The sequence below is a fragment of the Sesamum indicum genome, linkage group LG9 (assembly GCF_000512975.1).
Source record: "Sesamum indicum cultivar Zhongzhi No. 13 linkage group LG9, S_indicum_v1.0, whole genome shotgun sequence".
NCBI lineage: Eukaryota > Viridiplantae > Streptophyta > Magnoliopsida > Lamiales > Pedaliaceae > Sesamum > Sesamum indicum.
The window spans coordinates 1,641,371-1,669,213 of record NC_026153.1 but is presented as its reverse complement, the minus strand read 5'-3'; the positions used below and the strand labels follow the sequence as shown (position 1 = coordinate 1,669,213).

General features: G+C 36.8%; 6 protein-coding genes and 1 pseudogene across 11 annotated transcripts; 3 read left to right on the top strand and 4 right to left on the bottom strand.

Moving 5' to 3' along the window:
* Nucleotides 509-6,070, top strand: LOC105170191 (peptidyl-tRNA hydrolase, mitochondrial-like). Of its 6 annotated transcripts, none has more exons than XM_020696834.1 (10): nucleotides 509-794; nucleotides 2,546-2,749; nucleotides 3,205-3,423; nucleotides 3,538-3,605; nucleotides 3,687-3,737; nucleotides 3,831-3,904; nucleotides 4,478-4,536; nucleotides 4,627-4,703; nucleotides 5,234-5,376; nucleotides 5,659-6,070. In XM_020696834.1, exons 3-9 carry the CDS (start codon nucleotides 3,216-3,218, stop codon nucleotides 5,363-5,365), a joined length of 669 nt encoding a protein of 222 aa, XP_020552493.1. In that variant the 5' UTR covers nucleotides 509-794; nucleotides 2,546-2,749; nucleotides 3,205-3,215; the 3' UTR covers nucleotides 5,366-5,376; nucleotides 5,659-6,070. The 6 variants fall into 6 exon arrangements, with proteins under 6 accessions (XP_020552493.1, XP_020552491.1, XP_020552492.1 ...); XM_020696832.1 differs by having other exon boundaries at nucleotides 510-794; nucleotides 2,575-2,749; nucleotides 5,620-6,070; XM_020696833.1 differs by having other exon boundaries at nucleotides 510-794; nucleotides 5,650-6,070.
* LOC105170190 (transcription repressor MYB5-like) lies at nucleotides 6,461-8,026 on the top strand. Its single transcript, XM_011090844.2, has 2 exons — nucleotides 6,461-6,891; nucleotides 7,352-8,026. Exons 1-2 carry the CDS (start codon nucleotides 6,551-6,553, stop codon nucleotides 7,851-7,853), a joined length of 843 nt encoding a protein of 280 aa, XP_011089146.1. The 5' UTR covers nucleotides 6,461-6,550; the 3' UTR covers nucleotides 7,854-8,026.
* On the top strand, nucleotides 9,440-11,664 carry LOC105170187 (annotated as a pseudogene).
* Nucleotides 11,810-14,125, bottom strand: LOC105170189. Its single transcript, XM_020696829.1, has one exon. It carries the CDS (start codon nucleotides 13,597-13,599, stop codon nucleotides 11,938-11,940), a length of 1,662 nt encoding a protein of 553 aa, XP_020552488.1. The 5' UTR covers nucleotides 13,600-14,125; the 3' UTR covers nucleotides 11,810-11,937.
* On the bottom strand, nucleotides 14,613-17,930 carry LOC105170186 (protochlorophyllide-dependent translocon component 52, chloroplastic). The gene is made up of 7 exons (XM_011090842.2): nucleotides 17,222-17,930; nucleotides 16,612-16,799; nucleotides 16,197-16,286; nucleotides 15,932-16,118; nucleotides 15,628-15,828; nucleotides 15,280-15,467; nucleotides 14,613-15,058 (listed from the first exon to the last, which is right to left on the bottom strand). The coding sequence occupies exons 1-7, from the start codon at nucleotides 17,753-17,755 to the stop codon at nucleotides 14,803-14,805; spliced, it is 1,644 nt and encodes a 547-aa protein (XP_011089144.1). The 5' UTR covers nucleotides 17,756-17,930; the 3' UTR covers nucleotides 14,613-14,802.
* On the bottom strand, nucleotides 18,333-21,354 carry LOC105170185 (G-type lectin S-receptor-like serine/threonine-protein kinase SD3-1). The gene has a single exon (XM_011090841.2). The coding sequence runs from the start codon at nucleotides 21,020-21,022 to the stop codon at nucleotides 18,599-18,601; it is 2,424 nt and encodes an 807-aa protein (XP_011089143.1). The 5' UTR covers nucleotides 21,023-21,354; the 3' UTR covers nucleotides 18,333-18,598.
* LOC105170184 (IQ domain-containing protein IQM2) lies at nucleotides 24,279-27,843 on the bottom strand. Its single transcript, XM_011090840.2, has 8 exons — nucleotides 27,589-27,843; nucleotides 26,412-27,019; nucleotides 26,256-26,321; nucleotides 26,078-26,166; nucleotides 25,881-25,971; nucleotides 25,534-25,773; nucleotides 25,330-25,431; nucleotides 24,279-25,237 (listed from the first exon to the last, which is right to left on the bottom strand). The coding sequence occupies exons 2-8, from the start codon at nucleotides 26,973-26,975 to the stop codon at nucleotides 24,500-24,502; spliced, it is 1,890 nt and encodes a 629-aa protein (XP_011089142.1). The 5' UTR covers nucleotides 26,976-27,019; nucleotides 27,589-27,843; the 3' UTR covers nucleotides 24,279-24,499.

The window sequence follows — 27,843 nt, the reverse complement described above, 5'->3', positions numbered from 1 at the left end:
GCTCCTGATTCATATAAAATTTAAATATATACAAGACTGTGTCCATTAGATCATATCAGACGGTATGATTTAAAATCACATGGGCTGATTCAACGATACACCGTCTTGAATGATTACTCTTATGTTTCGAGTATGATATATCGACATCCGTATATTCAATAAGTTTAAAACTTTACTAAATGTGTTTTTTTGTAAATTTTATCATATCTAACGGTCTGATCTAAATTTTGATGCCCCGATTAACCCATGTTGTTCAACAATGTAAGATGATAGTTAAATCAATATTATACTAACATTTATAAATATATAAATTTTGCAGATTGTAAACATATATTAATTTCAACTATATCTATGTAAAAAATTTTATGATTTGATCTCATGGTTTAAAATAATAATAATAATAATAATAATAATAGTTGTAGTAGTAATAATAATAATAACAATAATAATAATAATAATAATAATAATAATAGAGTAATACAAAAAGTCAAAATCAAAACCCATCACTCTCTCTCTCTTGTTCTCGTTTCTTCTTCCTCTTTCTTTCTCTCTTTCTGTTTCTTCTCCATTTCTTTTTCCTCTCTCAATCCTTCCCCAAACCCATCTCCTAGATCCCTAACCCCAAACTCACGGCAACAAGAACGGCAGGTCGGCAACGAGGACGGCGACGAGTACGGCTTCCATCTTTCTCCTCTCATTTCTTCCCCAAATCCATCTCTTAGAACCCTAGTCCCAAACTCACGGCAACAAGGACGGTAAGTCGGCAACGAGGACGGCGACGAGTCTGCTTGAAGGTAATCCTTCTCTCTGTTGCATTTTACTTGTTCTTCTTTTTCTTGGGTTTGGGTGTGTTTTTAGCATCTTCTTTAATTTTTTTTCTTGGGTTTGGGTGTGTTTTTAGGGGATTTGTTTAATTCTTGTTGTTAGATTCCTTTCCAGCCTTACTTCCTTACACTTTTGTATGGTTTGAGAGTTGTTTGTAAAAGAGTTGTAATGTTGTAAGAAAGACCATTATCAATTAGTAACATTTCTGAATTTCCTCTCGTCTCTTTCTTCTCTCCTTTCCACCTCCATTCTGCTGCAATGTTATTTAAATTTTCTGCTACAATTTTCTGGAACAAGTTCTGCTACAATTGCCAGCCCTAAATATACCATATAATACATGTCAATTACACTCTAACTACTTCACTAGATTAGTACCATTAATATACAAGATGGATTGTTTAATATTTTCTAAATATGTTGGCATTAAATTGCTATTATATTATACAAATCATTGAAGAATAGGTACAAAATTATATATTATCAAGTCGTGACTATTGTTTCTTTTAATCAATCACTTGTACAACACACCAAATAAAATTTATTTATATGGACCATTTCCTTAGTCTTATTTTTTCAATAAATTGAACACATCTATCTCATATAATATTTATAAACGCGATAACAAGTCATACTATGTAAGTTGATTACTCTTATTGCTAATGCTATTAACTTTGTCTAAGCTATATATTCCCATCATTTTAGCAATTCAATTCATATGGTAGATAAAATTTTCTCAATTTTATAATGATTTATTATATTTTGTAATATATATGCACATACATATATAAACAAAAGTTCATCCCTATTTTTATTCGGACAACTCTTGCAAACTTTATCTCGAAGTATGGGGCTGTTGAAAACAAGTTTTAACTTTTTTTTTAATTATTAAAGTATTTAAGTTCTTTTTTTTCAACTTAATGTGCCTACTTAAATTAATTTTTATTTGGTTCATTAGTATAGTGATTTAATACGTATTTGGTCGTCATGTTTTATGTGATTTTAGCCCATTAATTTAACATGATTACATTATGATGATTATGAATTTTTTATGAGGAATTTATTTTTTCATAATAGTCAAATTCTTTACAATTATTTAAAAATCATCACATTTATTCATTTCGCACATTGAAAAATCACATTTCACTTTGAGAAGTAATATAAGTTTCTCAAATACATACTCCCACATGTGCTTGAAAGATCGAACGACTTGATTGTGAATTGATCCTTATTTTATTGAGATCATACACATCTGATAAACACTATTTGTGAGCTAATGAGGTTTTATTTTAAATTTATAATAGTCAAGCATTAATATTTGCATGTTGGGAAGCAACAATGACTTTAGGACAACGCTAAATATTGCGACTTTGTGTTAGTGTACCTTTTCCTTTTCAAAATTTACTTAATTTATGTAATTGACATATATATTGTGATATTTTACTCTATTAATATTTATATATTTTTGAGATAATTTAAATACAAATCACACCATAATGATTTTGGTAGGAATTATAGCGGCCATACTGAATAGCATATAAAACAAGTGATACAAAGTGTTGTTAATAATCAAAGCCCACACTGCAAAGTTATTAGGGTTAACTCTAATTATTAAAAAATGAGGGGGGTTCCTTGCAATTTTCTCTCGAACAATTTCACAGATGTGACCCGTTTATTTGGACCCGACTAGTCGGGTTAAAAATCGACCCACCCATTTCCCCAGGCGTCTTCGTTTCAATCTTTGTTCTTCAGCTGCCGATTAAACAAGATTGCTCACTGAAAGACCAACGCGCCACTGCTCGCCGCCGGGAACCACCGACCTGCCGCTTACTTTAGCCATCGTCTCTTCTACTATTTTGCGGCCGTCTCGCTTTATCTGCTCTCTCAGGGAAAATTATGTGAGAAGCTTTGGCATGCCCAAGTTAAGGTATCTTAGTTAGGAATTTACAATTGCATTCCGGATGAACCCAATATTTTTCGTGGAGCGGATTACTATAGGGATTTGGATAGATGCTTTTTTATTTATTTTTAGTTTTTGATTAATTTGTTATGTATTTGAGCAGATTTCGAATTGCTCATATTGAGGATTTTCCTGTACGTTATTTCCGCAGGTTTTCTGTGAATTTGACCTCTCATTTTGGGCATTCCTTTCTGACAATTTCGTGTGAACTGGCACAGACTTTTTGTCCCGAATTGCCAATGGACATGTCTTTAGCAATTTTGATGATATATAAGAATTATATGTCTCTGTAAGCATACCAAGTAACATGTGAACTGAAAGAGCCATTTCAAGCGAGCTGGAAATCCCATTAGCTTTGACCTCGAGCACCTGATATCCTCTTTTTTCTTCTAATTATAATTAGTTCGTCAAAATTGTTGCAGAACGGTGAAAAATGCTTCTAAGCAGGTTTCCAATGCGCTGCTTTTGCAGCTCCACTGTGTTTTCGAATCCACAACCATGGCTTTTTGTGGGTTTGGGCAATCCAGGGGATAAATTCACAGGCACCAGACACAATGTGGGGTTTGAATTGGTTGATGCATTTGCCAAATCACAAGGAATCTCAATGGACTCTGTCCACTGCAAAGCCATCTTTGGAAAAGGCCTGTCACACATAATTTCTATGTATAATCATACTTTACTTATGTCTATAACTTCATCAGTTTGTTTGTGTGTTTACTTTTATAACGAGACTGGATTTTGGATGTTTCCTTCAGGTTTCGTCAATGGGGTTCCAGTTTTCTTGGCGAAGCCTCAGACTTACATGAATCTAAGTGGTGAATCTGTAAGCAATAGATTGAAATTTCTTAAGGAAGAATCTCTGTGTGTGGGCATGTGACTGAAGTACTTCTCATTTTTTTGGCAGTGTGGCCCGCTTGCAGCTTACTATAAGCTTCCTCTTACCCGGGTGCTAGTGGTACGGTCTTGTGGAGAAATTGGCATCCCATACTCACTTTTTGATTGGCTGGCTACATTCTGAATTCTGACGCATCATGTTTTGTTGTTTTAGTTTCATGATGACATGGATTTACCTTGTGGGGTTCTTCGTCTTCACCCTAAGGGAAATCATGGAAGTCACAATGGGTAAGAAATAGAAACTTTATGCCTGAAATCGTAGGATATAACTTTAACAGGAAGATGGTGTAAAATTCCATTAGCTTAACAACTTTGTTTATTTGCTTCCATGGCCTTCAGTCTGGTATGTTGTGGTTGGCATTGGCTGTTATCATACAAGAATAAGGATTTATGACCCAGAACACTTTATTCAATATATCAATGTCTTCCTGGACTCTGTCCTTTCAACTAATGCGTAATCTATAAAGAAATTTTTGTTTTATAATTGCTATCTGAGACTTACAAATTTCTGTTCCTGGGTCCGATTCTTGCAGTAGTTTACTGTTCCTAGTAGTTGACTGAATCAAGGCATATTTCATGATACAACATAGTTGTGAGTCTAATCATTCATATTATCGGTGCCACCAGCAGTAGGGTTTGATGTTGCCTGAAAATTAGCATGCTTGTCATTGCAGAAATATTTACTGTATGGTCTATATATGATAATTTCAGAAGAACCAATAACTTGACTTGCTTTAGACTTTAGTGGGTTTTACTCTCTCCTTGGTGAGCTTTATGATCCTTACTTTATCATTTTGCTAGGCTGAAAAGTGTGATCTATCATTTTCGTGGGAATAGAGAATTTCCGCGGTTAAGAATTGGTAGGTTTGGATCCCCAACTTTAGAATTTCGCTGCCCGCTGACCTTGAGTTCAACTATAAATAAGTAAATCAATTGTAATTCTTTTGTAGGTATAGGGAGGCCTCCTGGTCAAATGGATCCAAAAGCGTTCTTACTCCAAAAGTTCAATGCCAGAGCTCAAGGAAGGGTAATTCTATGCTTACATTTGCTTGTTTTCAGATTTTTTTTGGCTTTACATGGAAACCCCTTTTCCTCATCAAGCATCTGCATATGGCAAAATGAATTAAAAAGGAAAGAGATTTGCGGTCATGCTGTCTCATTGTTTCTTGTTCCAAGATCATGAAATATTTAATTTGATGAGCAGGAGCTCTTGGGGATGTGCTAATTGCTAAATCTCCCGCTTCCTGGCTTTATAAATTACTTTCAAATCTGGGTTGACCAGTTTCAATGTCTCTCCCAGCCACATTGACTACATCTGTAGTCCCTTGAGTATTGGGGCGGACAGAGCTAGAACACTTTACAAATAGCTGAGATTGGCATCATTGTCGTCATAGAAACTTAACTTTGGATTATCTTGGCATGGTTTATTTGCTGTAGCAGTTAAATTGTACTTGTTTTCACATGCGTAGATGGTCAAGGAAAAATCCCAACTCATCATGTTATGTAGCAATTACCATTATGGAAAAGTTTATTTACATACATTTCTAACGTTTGCAGATTAATGCTGCATTACAAGAAGGTGTTGTTGCTCTGGAACAAGTCTTGTCCAAAGGCTTGACAGAGAGTGCGAGGTGCTTCAATAAGGAGCAGAAATACAAACATATAAGGCTGCAAACAATGCCCGTATGAGTTTATCAAAGGTATTTCTAGCTGAATTGCTCAAACCTTATTCTATCAACTACTTTGATTTTCTTTTAGAAACGTGAGAGCTGAATACTACACCTGCCAATGCTTATGTTTTCACTCCATTTCATTTATAGATAAAGAAATTATACTCCGTGAAGCTAACTTTTCTCTTGTACTTTGTATATGCTTATTCAATTTAGCGTTACAATGAATGCTTATTCAAATTACTAATGGGTGGCCGTTTATATAACCCACAGCTAATCATGTACCTGATTGATCATTGCAAGGGAAATCAGCTTGTCGAGTAGCTCCACTTCTATATGTCAGTGTGAAGGAGATAAGAGGCAGGGGAGAAATGGAAGGAGCTGATTTAATGTATGCATTGCACAGTATGGATGGCTTGCTTGAACCATGATGCTCAAGTGCAAATTGTGGAATCACATTTATCACTTTTCCAGATATCAAGAAACCCATGTCCAAATGAAGGGGTCTTTTATATAAAAAAATCCCGAGCTATATATATAAAAAGTTAGTCTGTTAAAATCGACTGACAGGTAATCATAACAATATTTGGAAAGGGTAGACCCGTTTGGTGATGTAGTATACATACTGCATAAGGGTATGTATGTGTATGGAGATGATTGACGACATGGGCATTGGCCTACGTTCTCCTGTATTGAATTTCGTATCATTAGCCTTACTTTTCAATATGGGAATGCTAAAACCCAACTGCGTTTCATTAATAATATATACATTTAATTATTTATATGCAACAACTAGGTACATATTTAAAGTAAAAAAAATATATAGAAGTCTGGGCATCAAAGCAAGGCAAAGGTGAACAACAGACCTTTTCACCCTTTTGATAAAGGAATCACAAATTTGATTCATTGAGTTCCACTCCACCTTTTGGTTGAATTGGGTTTAGAGCATTGATAAAATTATTGAGCTTCATCAATCCAGAACCAATAAAAAGAGTTGCCTTTTAAAGCACAAAATTGTCAACTTTGTACACTCGTGAGTAACTATAACATGACTACTACTACTGTCACAAACCTATTATACCATAGAAAGAACATTAAGTACGCAGCATGCATCCTCTAATTAATAAGATAGAGAAAGAGAGAGATATTAAGCCAAATAAGAGAGAAAGACAGATCATTTTGAGAGTGACACTAAAACAAACAGATGAGAAGCCCATTACAGCTTTCTCCATCAAAGCAAACGCCAGGGGGTGGGGGTGGGGGTGGTTGTTCTAGCAAGAAGGCTGATTCGGTGGCATGTTGCAGCAACGTGGGGCTGAAGAGGGGGCCTTGGACGGCGGAGGAAGATGAGCTGCTGGCTGCTTACATAAAGAGGGAAGGCGAGGGAAGGTGGAGGACGTTGCCAAAGAAGGCGGGACTGCTCCGCTGCGGCAAGAGCTGCCGCCTCCGCTGGATGAACTACCTCCGCCCCTCTGTCAAGCGCGGCCACATCTCCCCTGATGAAGAAGACCTCATTCTCCGCCTACACCGCCTCCTCGGCAACAGGTATACATATATGTATTAATTGTGTATATGCATATGATCTCTGTTAAGTAGCAGAAGCTAGCATGTGTTGATTTTCTTTTTTCTGTTTAACAAATCAAATGGTGATGGGCTTAATTTAGACAGTAATATTTTAATTAATTTCATGGCTTTATAATAATGTTGAGGAAGCTGATGAGGTGGTAATATATATGAACACTTCAGCTCTCATACGTACTTTTTGTACTGGTCATAATTAAGTTGGTCCATTTTCCATATTTATGCAGCTCTCTGAATTTAGGGTTCCACTATTGCTTTGTAAATTATGATCCCACTGTTGTTGTTGTCTATGTTGATTGTGTGAATAAAAAAATGAATTAGTTTTTGGGTGCATGCAGATGCAGTGAGTGAGTCCTCTGCTTTTGTTAATAGATTAATGAACACCCTTTTTTGTGCTACACTTGTTTTGGTAATTTATTTGTAGATGGTCCCTAATAGCTGGAAGAATTCCGGGTCGAACCGATAATGAGATAAAGAACTACTGGAACACTCACCTCAGCAAGAAGTTGATCAGCCAAGGAATAGACCCGAAAACTCAAAAGCCATTAAACCCTAATCCCATTGATCATAACCAGAAATTAGAACAATGTTATGCTTCCTCAGCAAGTTATCATCACCAGCATGTCCCTTTTGCCAGCGCCCTCAAAGATGGAAATGGAATGATGAGCAAAGGAGATGGGAGCATTAATAGTACTACTAATGATGAGGATGAGGAAGAGGCGGCTGTTGCAATTCGCAATAAAGATTTGATCAGAAACAAGATTGATGATATTGAGGGGATGATGAGTAGTAAAGATGATGATATGATGATGAATTGCTGTGCGGAGGATGCATTTTCTTCCTTCTTGAATTCGTTGATCAATGATGATGTGTTCAATAATCAGCATCAAGATGATCATGAGGAGGAGCAACATCTTGACATATAGCATGCAGCAGCCCCCAATAACTCCAACGTCCACGCCATGTCGTCTACCTAATTATTAATTAATCATGACTAGCTACGTACTTTATATATATATATATTCTGGATTGTTCATTATGATCAGCTGGTGCTAATTCCATATCAATGAATAGCTAAGCTAGCAAGTTAGAAATTGAGGCACTAATATTAATATATATTAATAGTAATTAATTATAGTTATCAGCTGAAATTAAACTTACATATATATAATATTGTTTGAGACATATATATATATATATATATATTTGGTGGGAGCAGATGGTATAATATTTTAACGTGGAATGCATGAAATGTAATTAATTAGAGAGACATGAATATGTGTAGGTGCATTGCATAGCTATATATTGTTTGGTGCTACAGTTTCCAAATCTGAAAATTATATATACATGATGAGTAATATGGTCTCTGATTATGATGATTATATATTTTGTGATAATTAATAGGCCATTCAACTTAATTATATATATATATATAAATATATATATTCCTCCTCTAGCTAGCTAGCTACATCAATTAATTCCATGCATCCACCAGCCCTTTTAATTTCTACCTAATATTCCCATTATGTATTTTTCCATGTAATTAACTCTAATTAATTAATTTTGATCCAGTTTTTCCTCATGGAAACAACTATATATATATATATATATAATAAACTTTTTCCATATATACTTAACATGCGCATATATTTTATCAACTAGAAATTCATTATATATATACGGATGAAATTAATTAAAGACAACAATTAAGAAATGTATGACTATATATATATTAATTAATTAATCTGCAAGCACAGGTCATCAAGTTAAAGTCGTCTCATGATCTGACTTTTGGCCTAAAATTGTTGCTAATTTGGAAGTTATATATTTAAATTCATGATCAACATTTTCTAAGAACACATCTTTCTTTTCTTTAATGCATATTTTTCTAGTCGAGACTAAACCTTTTTCAAATATAGATTGAGAATATATAAAGTCCATCTTGATCATCATTGATCTTATATATATATATATATTGATGATGATGACAAAACTATATAAATTAAAGGAATTAAGATGATGATGATAAATGTTAATTGGAAAAAAGATATATAAAAAGATGAGGTCCAAAAACTCACCTTCAAATCATCATATATCATATTGCTGAAATTTGAAAAGAGATGAGCAGCGCTGCATATAGTTTTGTTTCCTCGCATGGAACATATAAAGTTATGGAGGAACCAAAAAGTTTTCCAACATGAAAGAATTTATAGAGAAAACAGCTGTTTGGAAAGCGAGCTACCTAGAATTAATATGCACATTTATATATATATATATATCTCAGCAAACCAAATTAATTATCAAACGTTTAGTCGCTGAACGATTGTTCAAAATTGTATAGTCAAATCAAAATGAATGTTTCTCTGATTGTAGCTTAATTTTATTGCATGCTTTTCCATCTACAAATTGACTGGTAGATTTTGATCCATCACCATATACTACATACCTTAAATCCATCACAAAAATGTTACTACATTCTGCAGTGGCCTTGTACTATAATTAATATCCCTGTGAAGAAATTAATATATAGTAATTAATTACTATCGCCGCCCTAACGCTACGTACCAAACATTCTTACCAACAAACTTTTACAAAAGAAAAGAAAATGACTAGTTTATGGGTTTGGTTTCTCAGACAGTTTATGATGGTGGACGCAATTTCTCATAAACTACATCTGTTGGAGGAATAAGATGATAAACATTCCTAATCTTTTATTTACACTTGTTTCTGCAATTACTTCATCATTCTTCTTACCTCTTTCCATCCCCTTTTTAGAGTTATAATATCCAACTCTTGAATTCTTTTTTCAAAGCTGTGGGATTGATACTATTCCCCCTTAACTAACATTTATACAAAATCCTAATGGTTTTGTAAGATATCAGGCCATGCAGTAGGAGATGTACTGGTGGTTTCTGATATGCATCAAAGGAAGGCTGAAATGGCGCATCAGGCCCATGCTTTCATAACTTCTGGCCACTCCCACTTTGTCTTCAACAAGAAAATCATTCTTTTGTCTGAATTCTCAAGGGGGTTATGGAATTATGCAACAGTTGCTTGAGACGATCACATGCTCCCAGCTCGGAATTCATAACAAACCAGTAAGCCTCCTTTAACTTCAGTGTCAGAACCTTCTGAAGAAGCATACATCCATCAACTCACATCTTATTGTCATTTTCATTAGGTTTTCTCCACTAAAGTAATATTCCCAAGTAATGTATAGTACGTGGTACTAAATCTTGGAATGAGCTTTCTTTCTTTAGCATATAACGGGTTTTGACAGACCCACACTTTTCCTTTTAGCACCAACTGTCATAATAGACTCATACAGCTCCCCCTTTACTTGTTTAGTAGCTTTTATGTCTAGACAACAGAAAAGAACTCAAGGACAACATCTCAAGTTCAACAAGGAACAACTCTGCTTCAAATCAGTGTCCATCAGTCAACACAACTTGCTTTTTCTTGAATGGTGAAATGCCATAGCAGTCAGCAAGATAAGCTTGGCTAATAATTGTGTGCATGAATGCCTAATTCGTGTTTGCAGGTTCCCACAAGTCTTAAAATCTAATGAGTCTGTGAGGAAAACATACATCAGTAATAGTACAAAAATCTTTATCACTTGCTGTCTTTTGGGGTCATTTTTTCAATGGCTTGTATGAGATAATGCCACCAAGATTTGACTACTTCCAAACTTGATAGAGGTTCCTGACATGGACGTTTCAACAAATATATGCAGTCATGATGATGATCAAGGCACATTATTCTTTTGCATAAACAGAAATCAAATCACATCAAGCGGGTCAGGATTTATGGTGAAAGGAATCTAGATCAAACAAAATTACAAGTGCTAAGCATAAAACATATGAAATACATTTCATTTCAACTTCATCATATTTTCCGGACCAGCTTCTTCAGGAAACAGTTATGCTTGTCTCTGATATTACAGAAACTGCAATTACATAAGAGGTTTGTATTCTTAATAAAGTTTATGAAAAGTTAATTTTTATCTCAAACAGGTAGGCCTCTTGAATGTAGATGGATACTATGACAGCTTGCGTGGAAGAAGGGTTTATCAAACATTCAGCAAGAAATATTGTGATATCAGCCATGACTGCTCAGAGCTGATAGAGAAGATGGAGGTACTCTTATGGTAGTGTGAACACTTTTTTATGCTAAGCATGATTTCACCAAATCTCAAGACAGAGATGAATAAAGATACCGGTAGGCAGTAACAAGTCAAGGTTCCGACAAGTATAAGTAGATGCTCAACAAAAGAAAACTGGAGAAGTTTCCAAGAAGCACCGCTTCAAACTGACATGAATTATTTGAAGAGAGAATCAACAAGAACGTGATATTTTCCACATGTTTTTGAATAATGTTTCTATTGAGAAAGCAATATCATGGTATGCAATTCTTTTTCTAATTCTCAACTGAAATGCTGTCTTTACAACTGATATAGGAGTATGTACCATTGCACACTCAAGTAGCACCAAGTAGAAATTGGAATGCTGAAGATCCTGGAACTGAAAACTTGTAGCTATCGATTTGTGGACCATTCACAAGAATATCAGTTATGTTAAAGCTTTTCAGATTGTGGTATAGATTCATTTACGTGTGAAAGGAAGATGCAAAAAGAGAAATAGGTGGATTTTATTGGCTCTGCAATGACAATTTTCTTCTTAGGCTACTTAGTTAGGACAGCAACTCCATATTGTGCAAAGAGAGGAGAGAACAATCCCTCTCTCCTCATGATCTACTGATCGTCCTCCCTTTAAATGAATAAAGAATGGCCGTTTTAAGGCGTAAATGGCATTAAAAGATTTTGTTGTATGTTGATCTGAAAAGCACTGGTTTTTTATAAAATGCACAAAAAAGAATATGGAAATGGAAGCAACATTTATCTTTTCCATTAGAAGCAGAAGAAGGGCTCGACCAAGAAAGTATACACTACAGATAAATGACAAGAACATTTATGAAGTTGATACAAAAGGTTCTATAAGCACTTTAACCTGTTTAGCATGTATTGATCCCATCCTTGCAATCTTTGGTCAAGTTATAGAACGTTTCTACCCTTGTCTTAGCTCTGTAAAGAACCTCGGTGTCCACCTCAACTCTCATATAACCATCAAACTCGACTGAGCGGCCACCATTCAAAAGAGTTGTCTCATTGTACCATTCACTCGTATTTCCCCACAAATAGCTGTAGTCATCAAGCAAATGAACTTTGTAATGAGATCTCAGCTTATCGAAAAAGTTGTAAAAGGGTTCATTGGTGCCAATATACAAATTTCTCCAAGGTGCAATTGTCCCCTGAAGCTTGGCAACTAGGGCATCTGGTGAAGTATCAGCATCCAAATGAGGCCACAGCTCCTTATTCCTTGCCTTCTCTCCTCGTACCACGTGAACTGCATCAAAATCCCAGTCCATGCTCCCACTAATCGCAGAAACTATATTCATTAATCTCTTTGATTTCCAAAGAGCTTGCCACGGCCTCTCAATGTACTTAGCAGCTGGACCTTCACATACCCTATACCAATAATTTTCTGGCTCAGGAGCATCAAACTGCCTCCATATAATCGAGCTTTTATCTTTCCTCAGTTGCATTGGTGTCACCTTATAGCTTGGAACCTTCCTAACTGGAATCTTCGTCTTATGATTCTTGTCCCATCTTTTCCAATCTTTCAGAAAGTCACCTTCCTCCACGATTGGAGACACCTCTTTCAAATGTTCAAAATCAAAATAGAACCTAAAATCTTTCCCCTCTTCATCCTTGTTGCTTTGTGTGTAAGCAGAAGCCAAACAAATACTCAAATCCATCACAAATGTTCTATTCAAATACTGGGCCTCACCAAGAGCACACAAGAAGCTCCAGATATAGTGATTCATTCCTTTGCAGTAATCCCCTCCCCTTGAATAGTACAAATACCTCCCCTTTATAAAAGCTGAATCTGATCCCAACACTGGTATCGAGTCATTGATCTCATCGTCCCGAACAGGGGGAGCAATTTTACCCTTCTGCCAATTCCCAGACGGATTGACTTGAATTCTTGGACGACGAGCATTTATACCAGAATGCCAGCGCCCAGGATGAATCACCTTGTAACTACAATCATCCTTAAAACCCAACCTGAATCTCCGAAAATCCCTATACTTCCTCCAGGACTTCTCTTTCTTGTTCCTGAACCTCCATGCCACATCACACTCATCTGGCTTAGACCCATTGACCGGAATTTGGTAATCCAAAAACGCAATTGCCCTGTATGTCCTCAAATTGAACCTCTGAATCGCGATTAAAACTCTAGGGTCAGAACAATTCACGACAGAAACATCCTCACAACCCGACTTCAAGGTCACATTTGTCTTAAGTTCCTCTTCAGATTTCTGAATTGTCGATTCCGTAATAGTTGATAGTGACCCCTCAGGCATTGCCACTGGAGCGGTAGCAACATCCTCTCCAGTTTTGAGCACAGAACTATCGGTTTTAAATGTGGCATTTTCGACTTGAGTGAAAACGTTAGTGAGGGCTCTGGAAGTCTCCCATGGGTCAGGGGGTTGGTAGGTGATGGCAATTACAGTAAATATGAGCACAGAGAAAACAAACACTGAGAAACACACATTGCTTATCAGCTTGATTATGTTTTGGCCAATGGGATCTGTTGGATTCGATTCTTTCATTTGAGCAGAGCCCTGAACCCTCCAACACGCTCAAATTGCGTTCATAAAAATGAATCTTAAGTCACCTACTCTACAGAATTAAGCTAAAAAGATGGATCTTGAAGCTTAAAGAGTAGAACTGAATCGAACTGAAATCTTTTCAAGAAAAGGAAAGCAATCACCTGTGATCTGAGAATGGTCCTCGTCTCCAGAGACAAGAAAATGGGATCTCGAATTTGATTGAGACGAAAGAGAATCGAGTGAAATTGCAGATAGGGAGAGAGGTAATGCAATGAAGTCGAAGCAGAACAAGATGGAAGACGCAGAAAGAGAGCAAAAACCCTTTACCTCAAGAAAACAAGAAACTCACTGTGAATAAGCAAAAATTGGATCTTTGAGATGGTGAAACAGAGAATAGAGAAAGAGAAAGGTGAAAGTTTAGGTGACTTGTGAGCTGACTATATTGCTTAAAGAAACAGCAATTAGAGAGGAAATGAAGTGGGCAGGGGATTTCTCAAGATTTTTGGTGGCCCAATATTCAAAATCAAGTCTTTGATAAAAGAACTAAAATTCAGTGTACTTGTTATTACCACTGGGGCTGGCTGTGTATGAGTGAGAGACAAAGTCAGTTGAGCTGTCACCAAACCCTTCAGTGTGTGTACTCTTGCTGTAAGAGTAGGACCCACCAGTCTTTGCTATCTGGTACACTTTGAATTTTTATTTTATTTTTTAATTTAAATTTTGTGATCAACTTTGTAAACCAAGAACATTCAATTTATTTTACTTGTTACAGTACAAAGAACTGCAAATATACTGAATTGCTTAGATAATTTCGATAACATCACTAATCTTTTAGTAATAATTTCGAGAATGATCTAAAAAGTTATAATATAAAATCGAATTTAATTTAGTTGAAAGTAAATTAAATTGGTGAAGCTTTAGGTGAGGGCCAGGCGACTACAAATTCAAATAATTAATTCTATCACTTTTGCCCCCACAGTAGTCAGTATCAGTATCATCTCATGCGCTGCGCGTACAAGTTCAATATAACATGAAATTATGAAAGTGCCGCAACCAATCAAAAGTTTTGTTCCATCTGGGCCTCCGACACCAGTTCAATATATTATCTGTATACCACAAAAAGACCCCAATAACTAATGTTCTTGTGTTGATCTTACAAGTCAACCCAGCAACAATGTTTGTGTACAAGCAAGCTGCAACACCTTAGCGAAAGGCATGGTCATAGTCATGGTACCGGAATGTTTTATAGATGAAATGCGACAGCCATTTTGAGGCCAAGAAGCATATGATAGCCACGGAAACCACACCATATCTTGCTGCAACTGAGACCGTTCCCTGTTTGGTAGCTGCAACTATTCCAATGCAAGAAATCGAGATAATTTGCAATGCCATCTCAAGCACGTTAAGACTTTTATGCGCAAGACTGCAACTGCTACAATTCATCGTATGTGTCCAGTACCTGAAACCATTTAAGACATAACGTCTTTGAAATGTAACTATGATGATTCTATTCTTTCCAGTTCATAGTTTTTGAATTTTTAGCTCGAAAGAAGAACTTAATAGACGTGGTTGTCAAACAATAGCACTATCTTGGAATGAAGCAGCTACATTCATGAGATTACCTTTGTTCAGCACTTAAGTTTTAGAAGTCCAAAGTGAGCCTGGATATGTTTGATTTACCTGTCAAAGAGCTGCTCTCTAGGAGGAGTCGGTGGCAGTAATCCATTGAATTTAGTTCCCCAGTCAACTCGAGTGCCTCCATACTTGTTTAACCACCTTCTGAAGGACACCACAAGGGCATCTGCCTTTGTTGGAACATAGCAAGATTTGTGCCAATTAATAGCGCCAACATCCATCAGCTTGCGTTCCTAATATAGTACACATTATTGAAGCATTAAAAATCTCCTACTTAGTTTTTGCAATCATGATATATTGATGCTGAAAATAAAGTTTAGCGTACAGAACTAACAAGCTCAATTAAGAAGTAATACAAATTTAATCTGCAAAAAGGAAAGAGCTTATGTTCACCTCGACATGGAGAAGATAGAGATCTGAATCTAGAATTAAGTTTTGACCAATATGGAATATCCATCGGGGAAAAATTCGTTCTATCCAGACTGCAAAGTTTCTAGGAGATGCAAAGATCAATCTGCTATAACCCGGACTGACTGGAATACAGTAGAAAATAAGAAGCGCCCTTTTCTGGGGGGGGACAGTTGGTAACAGCTCCTGCATCAAAGAAAACACAAGCTGCTAGGATAATGCGGAGAAACTACAACGACTACTACTTAAGAACTTACAACTATATACAACAACAACATGAGCTATTTACATTTTTGGTTCCAGCTGATGTTGTCTTGTTCTTGCTTTGACCCGCTCCTGGACTGAAATATCCATAGTAGAGACAAGGTGGAACGAAAAAGTTCTCCCCAGCAATTTGCTTTGCAGTGAACCCATTTTGATCAAGTCTTTTTATGCTTATTTCAAGTGGTCTGCCCCCTTCCCTATCGGCCTTCACAGTGCAGGACAATTACTATTAGCTATGTGAAATTCATAAAGATAATGAATGAGACGCAAGCTTGAATAGATTTACTTATCTCTCTGGTGTTTTAGGGATTCTCATTATGCCATAATGTGCATATGGAACATGCGAAGGGTCCATAAGATTTTCAATCAAAACTTCATACCTGAAAATCAAATGCCATTAACTACACATGGGCGAGTCGCAATTTGAACTATTGGTATGTACCAACTTAGTATTTGCTTCATTAATGTCATGAATAGTTGTCAGCAACTAAGAAAATTGTTAGGTAGAGATCACAGATATACAGCTTCAATTGAGTTATGTAAATAGACTTATTCTTTCTCATTTCCCCTGTTCTATTGATATTTTTCATTTTGAGGAACAGGAAAATTATATTGGATAGTTTTAACTTTTCCTTAATGAAATAGCATGCAAACCAAGTGGTCCAGAAAGATTTGGTAGAAACGACAAGAAGAAACATTACATACCCGTATGGTATGTCTCTGCATATTATCGTATTGGTGTATGATGGGTCATCAAGTTCTGGTATATAGTGAGGCTTTTTCTCTGAATATATGTTTTTGTACTGTGGATCAGTATTTGGCCAGAACCAAAGAATGCCATTTTGCACGCAACTGGGATAAACAGCTACACATGCTTTCTTGGAAGTGTGAATCTGCACCATTTGTGGAATTTAACATGATACAGAAACTCAAACACACACATATTCAAGCCGAAAGTTACATGTGCAACAGGCAGGCTAGAAACCAGCCCTAAAATCTTTCTGACATCACATAATATTACCAATCCTTTCTAACAGGGGCACATACTGACTGGAATTCTGAGTTGCTGCAAAAGTTTTATCCTATGATTTTATAGTTGCTTTTTTTTCTTTTTTGATATTGTCATCAATCTCATGATCATACATTGCCTCTGCGAGTTGAAAAATAGCACTTGTTACTGAGGAAAATAATTAATTTGCTCTAGCCTCAAGTCAGCGAGCATCAAAATATATGAAGTGATCAAGCAACAATGTAAGTAGAAATTGCGGTTCATTAATTTAGAATCACCGACTGTTTCTAAGGAATTATTATTTACCGGTGGGCCATCCCGTGGAGCTTGAGGAATGAATTTGCAGTCACCAGAGCCACCAAAGCACCAACCATGGTACACGCACTGCAACCTGCCCCATTGATCAATCCTCCCTTCAGACAATGGAGCCAATCTGTGAGGACAACTATCATCAAACACCTTCCACTCACTCTCGTTCCTATCCCACCAAATCACTATATCAATTCCCATCACTTTCTTGGCATGTGGCCTTCTCTTGTCAAGATCACACAGAGGCACCACGGGATACCAATGTGCATACCAGTCAAACTTTTCCTCCATCTTTTCTGGTTCAACTTCTTGATCAGGCGATAAAGGTTCCACAGTTGATGTGGCAGTTGGAGAAATGGCAGTGGAAATCTTGAAATTCGCTTTCTTGCTCTGAATTATGATGTGGGATGTAGTTATCTCTAGAGTAGATGGAATGTGTAAAATGCGACTATCAGATACGGTTCTTGGATTTCTCGTTGAGATGAGAGAGTGGCGAAACGACGGAAAAGAGGAAGCTTTGAGAGCTTCCATGGCTGACAGTTTTTTCTACTACTCAGTACTAGTATCAATGTCCAAATTTAAGGGAGATAAATCTTAATAAGTGCACAGAGAATTTATATGGAAGGAGAATTAGTTGCAGAACTAAGAATATGTGTGTGGATAGGATAGAAGAGACTAGTATCATGGAAAGATTGTGGCTTGAAATGTTCCAGCAAAGCTTCTGCTCCCTGCATTTATTTCTAGATTAAAGCACAAGTTTCTGGTTGTTGAAATGATATTTGATTTTGGGTTATTGGGAAAAATGATAACTGTAAGTTTTAGGAGGATTAACAAAAGTATTTATGTCCATAATTGATCAAAATATTTTTCAACTTAAAAAAATCATATCATTGATTTATCATTAAAAGATCCAATGAATATATCATTCTGAAGAGTTTATAAGTAATTCGTTTCAAAAATAGAATAAAAGTTAAATGCTCTGATTTTTTTAGATAGAAATATTTATACAGAGGATTCAGTAACCTTTTGTTGGTGTCATATATACACAGGACTATGACAACCTTGTTTAGTATACATAGTAACCCACTGCAAGATAGTACTAAAACCTTATGCTCTGGCAAAGAAGGTTTCATTTTCTCTCTTGTTTCATAACAGACTGATGTTATAATGAGCAAATTCAAAATGAGAACATTGAATTCAACCAACTGAAAATTAGAGGTTCTTTTTACAGACAAGAAAGATTCCATACATTCAAGAATCTATCTGAGGAAAAACAGTCAAGAACTCAGAGAACAAAGCACCATCCCTTAACTAAAATGATGAGGTTGGAGCCAGACAGTTAGAACTCACTCCTCTATTACCGAGCAATGTCGGTCATTCTGCCTCTATTTCTGTCACAATTTCCGTGTGCCTAGGAGCTATACATGATGGAGGCCGATCTACTGAAAGTGTCCCTTCTAGTACCTTAACCACCTCTCCTATGGAAGGTCTCAGAAATGGTTGATTTTGCATGCACCAAAATGAAATTCTTGCAATCCTTTCTACTGCTTCCAAACTATCACTCCCAACAAATTTATTTTCTTGACTTACTTGTTCGAGTATTTGCTGCATGTTTTCTCCAAGAACCTCCCTCTTGCAAGTAACGATCTGCAGGAACATTTGTCCTAGCATGTATATGTCTCGCTCCGATGGAGACTCAGAAGACGAAGCTGCTTGCTTCATTAGGAAGTCCTGAAGTCCAAAATCTGTCACTTTAGGCACCAAGTTTTCATCGAGCAAGACATTTTCTAGCTTCAAGTTGCCGTGAGTTATGCATTTTTGACATTCTGCGTGCAGATAAGCAACGGCACGTGCCACCCCAAGAGCAATATCGAGTTTATGCTGCCAAATTTGTTCGTTATGTTCCTCCTTGTGGTTGAAAAGCCACTTGTCCAACGAACCATTTGGAACGTACTCGTACAGTAAAACCTTGTTTGCTGGTTCGAAACAGAAGCCTTTTACAGACACAAGATTTCGGTGATGCGTACCACTCAATGTAGAAACTGTAACTCGAAACTCCTTCTCTGATATAATCACATCCTTCAAAACTTTGGCTACTATAGGTGTTTTGCTTGGAAGCACACCCCTGAAAACCGAAGTTCCGAGCTGATTGGAAAAATTGTTTGTCAGTTCCTTTATCTCCTCAAAGGATAATCTGATGAGTACACTATAATGTGGGTTCATTTGAGCATCTTTCCCAAAGGGGATCCTTGTCTGCAACTTAACTTTTCGTCTATGGTACAGAAGCCAAAACACTAGAATCTGGATGCTCAAAATTAGGGATATTGTCAGTAAGACTATAAGTGCTATAGCTCCAATTAACTTTTTACGGCTGGCCCGCCCAGCAATAAGCCCACCAGTTGAGGATATTGACTCAGCATTGCCATGTCGGTTAGCACCTTGAGCTGCAACGGCCTGTGGAACAGAGCATACTTTCAAGAAAGATACAGCAGATATATAAGGAGTCTTGTATCCGCTAACAAAGCTCGTCCTCTTGATGGTGCATCGACCAGAACCGTCATTCATTGAAGTTGCAGCGATACAAGTTGTATCATTCGAGCAGTAGTCTTTGCAAGCCGTCTCACTCAAGAACATCTCAAAATCGTGCGAGGGGTAAAGACCATAAAGAACCGTTTGCTTCACGGTCAACATGCTCGTATGCAGCCTACAATTCCCCAAATCCACCATTTTCTTGCACCCTGAACCACCGGAAGCTGCGGCAGAACTACTGATCCCCCATTCTAATGAATCAGAGTACAAACAATCACATATCGAACCCGAGGAATTATACCCACAAACACTATATAAACCACAAGAACCAAAAACATCACACTGATCCTGGACAGCTTGCCACACGGCTTTCCATGCATGACTTACATTGTCCCACGAGTAAATTCTCAAATTACCGTCTCGATCAATCCTTAGATGTCTCAATGTAACAGAAGGATCTCCATAATCCTTTGGAGAAACAGACCAGACAACCTTGTTACCATCATCATACAATCCCAAAACACCATCAGGGTCGAATCTCGCTTCATTGGAGCTAAAATGACTTCTCCAATAGGTCACATTGTGTTCCCACACAAGTTTGAGTTCGCCCGTCTGGCTAATCACAAAATTGTAGTAACTCGAGATTGATCTTGTTGAAGGGGCTCTAAGGGTCTGAGGATAATGTAGCGACTGGCCTGGGAGCAAAGTGTTTGTGGGACTGCCAAAGCTCTCCCAAAGCACTTCATTCTTGCTACTCAAAAGAACCAAGTTTCCATTGTCCAAAAGACTGGCTTTCTGGACACCTAAATTGGAGGTATTGCTACTCCACAGAGTAATTCCACTTGGGTTTTTCATCAAGACTAGTCTCCCATCCATGTCAAGGCTAAATGTGGAGTTCAAAGGCACCCTAAGACCCCCACCAACAGTCCAAACAGGCAATTTTGCAGCTTTATCACCTAAGTTATACTTTATACCAACCACATATCCATCAGCGTCGTCACCATCTATCTCCAAGAAACCAAATGCAAAAACCCCATTTTCAGACACCCAAATTTTATCTCTATCAAAAGCATTAACCTCAAAACCAAGAGGAACCGAAACCATAGTAAAATCATCACAAAATCCTCCAGGAAAAAAAGGACACAGAAATAGCAGCAATAGAGGAAGACAACAGTACCTTGTCAAAGAGCATTTCCTCAAGTTCTTACCATTAAAATTTCTGACAGATAGCCCAGAAAGAAGCAGTTGATTGAGCCAAGAAACACACATTTCAGCAGCCAGAAACTGGTGAAAAGAAACGATTTTTTGACAAAGTTCACCAGCAGTATCAAGTGGGATTCAAGAAAAAGAAATCTGAGGTGGATATAATTATTAAAAAAAAAAAAAAAGGAACAGAGAAAAGGGAGAGAGTATATCTCCGGGTAGAGTCCCTTTTCATGAGAAAGTAACAGGAAAGGGAGAAATCAAAAATAAAAAACTTGAATCTTGAATGGGAAAAAGCTGTGTCATAATGACAGAGTTGAAAGAAAACAAGATTCAAAAACTTTATGAGAGAACCAAGATTCTCATAGGCTGAGTTTGTTCCCACTAACAACAGTGAGGGTGAGAAACCAATCTCTACCTTTCATGTGATCTTTTCATTTCTTGAACTAAGCACTCATTAGCATGCTCATAAAAAGTTTGACACCACCACTCAGACTTGCTCATTAAATTATCTCTATGTGAAATTCAAAGCATTTCATAATTGATACACCTATACCAAACAAATTTTATGCAACATTTTCAAATTATTCTACATTTTTTTAAATAAAAAAAATTCTTTTTCAACATTTTCAAATGCCAAGATTTGCTACTAATTAGGGTGCTAAATGGAGAATTTAATTGGGCCTCTATCAATTCCCATAATTAGTATAGCAACAAATTCCTAGAAAAAAGAGCACTAAGTATGGATTTGTCAATATGGCCACCTAATTTGTTCTAACAAATATTCTTATTTAAAGTATTTGGTAGCTACTTACCAATAAAATGATGAGTCTTGAAAAATCATTGTTTTAGTAATAACTCATAATTAAATCCATATGTGGTCACATGAAGAAAAAAGAATAAGAAATTAAAAAGTATTGGGACCCCATAGACTAAACTGGCCAAAAGCATGATTATTATTCCCTTAACTATTGCACTATCCACAACCACAAATAATAATAATTCACAAATTATTGTTCTTATTTCTCAACTGAAAAAGAAATAATTTGCACAAAAAATTTGGAATAAGAAATTGGAAAGGGGTAAAAAGGTAAAAGCAAGCATGTTGAAGAGGATCCAATGCAATGCAGTGAAAATAAATAATTTAAAAGGGAAGGAAGAGTGGTTTGTGGGGAACAGGAACAAGAACATAGGAATAGGAATAGGCTCCACTTTTAAGATGGTCTTAGCATGAATTTGGGTTTTTGTTTGTATGCAAATGGACAGATATGCCTCTATTCTCACCACTTGATTCCACTGTCTACCATCTATACCTCTCATTTTATTATTATTATTATATAAATAAATATATATTGAACATCTATGCGTTTCATTTATTTATTTATATAAACAATAATTTGAAAAGGAACAGAGAAAAGAAGATAAATTTTGGTAATTAAAATAAAATAGCAGATGGGTTTGGGCCAAGCAAGCCTACATCTATGATCCCAATAGATTCATTTCTTATGTTAAGTCCATCAACTTGCATAAGCCCATTGATATAATAAGCTGCTTCTTTTCTTCTTCTTTTTTCCATCCAAATCCAATCAGCATCAGCATCAGCACGACCATGTTCTTGAGATAAAATAACAAAAAGTATTTTCTCTAAAAATTGAGGAGGAAAGCAATATTGAATTGTAAGAAATCTGAATTACAACAAAACAATTTCCTTAGCCTTTGATATTGGATTGGTGTACTTTCCAACTCATTTTGTTCCCCTACTTTGGATGGGGGTCTGAATGGAGACATGTAAATTTGGTTAGTATCTAATCTTGAGAAAATCTACTTATATTCCATATTTAGATTTTATGTCTCTTAAGAAGAGAGGAGAGAGATATGGTTTCACAAACTTTGACTCTCACCTTTTACCCTATTGGAAAAGATGGATGCAATATATATGCATGATGAATATGATGGTGCGCATACACTGCACAAGTTCAAGAAACACATGATTCACAAGGCCAGCAAAGCAACTATTATAATTTATTTACATATACATAACTGAAAACTGAACAGAACATTGTACTTCAAGAATGGATGGATGAATGATTGACAAATTATAACAAAATAATTGTATGTATGCAGCAATAATGCATTATTTTTACTTTAAAATGGGGTCAACCTATTTAATGTGTGTGTAATAACAAGGACACTACCAGAACTGCAGGTTTTGTTTGGGAATATTCAACTCAACTCCTTACACTCATCTCACCCCATCATTTACTTAATTACTACATGATCTCAGCTTTATTATTGCACATCTTGATGGAATATATTCTGGTAGTGCTGCTCAACTTGTCTCTGTACTTGAAACTGTCCTTGGTTTTGGATCTGCATGACAGTACAACCTGGTAGTTTGCTAATAATTTTTCTTTAGGAGGAGCCATTTTTTGTTAGATTTATGTTTGTGTCTGTACTTGTTGCACGTCTTGTGTTTGTGTTTACACTAGCATCACAGCTCAGTTTCGGAACTGTGAAATCTGTGCATCTTGATTGGAGTTAAAAAGAAAAAAAACTTCAGTGTTATTTTAATCAAGTAAATTTCTTCGAGTACCAATCGTCATATGATCTCTCATATATAATATGGTTTTTGCTCCTCACTTCCCTAGAAACTACTTTAACCGGCTAGTCGAATTTCGGGTCGTTTTCTTTTCCTTCTTTTTTTAAAAATTGGCTGATTCGACATCTAGTTCAAAATCTCCCTCTTGAACCAGTTCCTCTGCTTCAAATTCATAGTATTAGTAATGTTATTATCGAGCCTTCCTCTGTCATTACATGGTTTCTTAGCTAATGAAAATTATATAATGCAGTGATTGTCCCGTTACTCGGTTTCTGAAACTTGCACCTCACACAAACAACATTTGTCAAATACAACATTTGACTTTGAAGCAAATAATATCGACAAAATTAATACAAGAGAGTCAACTGAGTGAAAAAGCCTTGTTCGTTAAGGATGTAATCACAACATGGCTTGTCCATACTGCTGACAAAGACCTACTACTAATTGCTGTCAGCGACCAAGCCCACAACCAAACCCAAATGGCTTCTTATCCAGTAGTTGACCCTGAAATTGAATCTTGTATATTGGTTCAAGGGGATTGAACAAGTCATATTCAGTACACGGACGAAACGCGGGAACTTGACCATGCAAGCTTGACTCGTTGATCAATGTAATAACAGACACATCATAGCTCCAATGAGAACTAAACAAATGGCAAAGAAATTCATAGAGCTACCACAATCAACAGAATGGAAAGTTAGAACGGAACAGAGATGGAAAAAAATGATGATCTTTCATTTCGATTTGTAAGGGTATCATAACCCACAAAATTTTTATAATTTACAGCAGTCACCCTGTTTCGTACAAGATGAATAAGGGCAAAATTGTGTGCATTGACAAATATAAAAAATAGCCTATCCTATCAAAAAAACCTCCTAGTCTATTAAGAGAAATGAAGAATAAGAAACGGATTAAGTAAAGAATCTATACTGCGTCACTATGGTTCAGAAACTGGAGCTAGTAAGTCTCTTTACAGGTGAAGAGTCCATTGTAGGATGTCTATTACTGCTACAAGAAAGATTGCTGCTGGTTGGCATTGATGCCCGAGACGGGAAGTCTAATCTTAGGCGACATTTACTTCTTGGAGACAACTTTACTTGCTCCAAGGCATGACATTGTAGCCCTGATGGATAGTCTCTCAAGCAGCTAATTCGAGGTCCAGCTCCTGTGCTCCACTTACAAGATAGTTGCTTCCCCAGTTGATAGGAATTAGCTTCTTTGTGGGAATTGATTCTTTGGAAAATGGACTCTTCTGGGATAGTCTCCTCTTTTGTTTCGTCGTTGTCTGAGGACATGCTGTTCCTTCTGCATTCGGGGCCTGAAGTGAAAGCCTCTTCTGCTGTCTCATATCCATCGATTGGTGACCCAAGGGGGAAATTGTTATTGCTTGATTCTGCTATTTCCTCACTCATCAACTTCACTAACAGGTCATCTTTACTTGGTATCTGAAGAGCAGTGAGTTTTTGGCCGAAGCCATTCAAACAACTAGACTTTGGCATCCGTACTGAAGCAGCAGTCTCTTCTTCTCCTGAAACAAATTTATTGGAAGTGGATTCACTGTCATTTTCTTCCGTCTCTGAACGATCTTTTTCAGCCAAATCGTCTTCAGAGGAATTACTTCTCAAGCATGCACCTCCCTTCTTTCCAGTTGATTCTTCTTCCTCATCATCAGTGGACTCAAGCTGGACGAATGAGATTATTAGATTATAAGTTCTGATTTTTCTCATCATGGAAACGTGAAATAAACAGGTAAACTATATAATCTTCTTTATACCTTAACGTCAGTGAGATCCACATTGTTCTCCCGGAGAAATGATATGAAATCCTGAAAATTTTCTGGGGTTGGCCGATAATGACCACTGTGAGGCCAGACTGCCTGTTGAAATTCAATCAAATCAAGTCAATTTTCAAAGGGATACAAATCAAAAGGAACATAGAAAAGATGACGTGGGGTAAGAGTTGAACAGTGTGAATATACCTTTAAGACTCCTTTTTCAGCTACTATTCTTCCAGCAGCCAGTGTAGCTCCTCCAGCCAAGAAACTTGAGTGCTGAAATGAGCCTTTCTTTTTCTTTCCTACATATAAAGTTTTGGAGGTGCTTAGGACGAAAATCCACTTAGAACCCTTAGGTTCTTTGGTGGTATCCAGAACTTCCCCTGTTTGCTTGTAAAAGAGCTTCCCATCCTCCACTGCAACTTCGTACGCTTTTCTTTCCATCTGCGACATAAGATGGAGAAACTCAGTAAGCGAATTCTCTGGGACAGCTGAACAAAATATGAACTTAAAGCACAAGTTTGAAGAGATTGAGGGAAATAAGGACACACCGGACCGAGATACTTGATGCACTGTTGCTGAAGCTTTGAACGAGGGCACTTCTCGATAAGATTAACCTCCTTTCCTTCTCCAATGTCTAGCCTATATGATTGCAATGAGCTAGTCATTATAATGCAACAGAAATGTCGTCTCTGATAGAATAGTTCAAGGAGAACAGTAAATAATACAAGAGTTTATAGATGATTACCAGTAGAAGAAGGGTTCTTTGCTTTGCGAATTCAACCATTTGACATAATAGAAATGTAGATTGTGCCCATAACGGTGTCGAGGATCAATCTGCTCAAAAACCAAATTTGATCAAATCAGTATTAGTTCCTGATTACTTAGAGATACTTAAGGAAAGTGAACATTGTCAAATTACTTACAGCTTCAAGCCAATGTTGTAAAGCGAGTTTCTGAGCTTTCCCGTTCTTCGATAAGCCCTTTCCTACCTGCAATGTATAAAAGGTAAGTTATGCCACGTTAGAAGAAACCTTAAAGTTACATTCATAGAAATGCATAATTAACTAATCAAAATTTACCTTGGCAGCCCTTGTTCTTGCTCTTGACCAGCGTGAGACGGCAGTTTCATGTTTATCAATATGGAAGAAAGAAATAGAGCTATGCTTGAGTTCTGCAAAATCTAACAATTTCCACCAGCTCTGCTCAATGAGAACTGCACAATCGGCTAACTTTCTTCTAGTACGGAAGCTTTTGTAAACCTTTTGCAACTTAATAGCTGCCTCATGTTTTGGGCTGCTTGGATCGAAAATTGGAGAATGTGGGATTCTCCCAATGAAGCTGCCTGATACAGGCAATGGACAGACCATTTCTTGGCACATATATTTCTCTTCAGCCGGAACGTCGGCAAATCTTATATTTTGGGACTTTGTTGGTCTGGACCTAAGAGATCCTTCCACAAAAAGTTCTTGAGAATCTAAGGACTGTGACTTTGCAGGTCCAAAACCTTTGTCCTCAAAACTAATGGATTGAACCGTCATATTCTGTTCATCGTCCCCAATGCCAATTGAATTTCCAACGACCGATTCAAAACCATTCTCTAAGTCACAGTGAGCTGCAAACGGGCATGAAAAGGCAACCCCCATGCAATTTCAAAATGGATTTGAAACAACCTATCAGGTCTGGATTGCTGTAAAAAGAAACAAAAATCAAAATGATTAGTATGTGCTGTAACATCACTCAAATTATGGGTTATCTTAGTTATGGTACATAAAACAGGCATGTATCATTTTAAAATATATGAAAAAGAAAATCATATGCTGGAAAAGGACCAATAAAAGCAAAAGTAGCCATTTTTAGAATACTCATTCAATTTTGGGTGAGCCACATTCATATACAGACAAAACAACATCAAACTACAAAGATCCTAGCAAACCAAAGCAAAGATTCTACGAAAACACCATTTCAACTATACGCACACACAACATAAGAATGGAGTTGCCAAGATGTGGATAATAAGATAGTAGAACGCACCAATCAAGCAAAAAACACAAGACACAAGCTTTTGAAAGAATTGGCATGTATCCATCTATCAAACTGAACATATGAAAGTTGCAAATACATTAACCAAGACAAGAATGTCAAGTAGTTCAACATAACAGTGGTAAGAAGGAAATTAAGCAGGTGAAACAAACAGCAGAGGCCAGAAGAAATCCTGAAAAGAATGTAAAGAGGAGAGGTAAAGGTGAAAACTTTTACCTCAATACAAAAGATTGCTGAAATCTAGGAAGAGGGACAGAGTTGATAGGTAAAGAATGTGGGAATCCAAAATAATGGGATATTGGAAAAGAGAGAGAATGATTGAACAGAGAGCAAAGATTGGTCGTTTCTTTGTGGGTTTTCTTTGTTTCTTGATTTGCAGGGCTTTAAGAGATGGAATACAAGGGTCTGGAATGAAGTATGCAAATATACCTTTCTTTCTTCTCGCTTTGATTGCTTACAGTTGTTACAGGG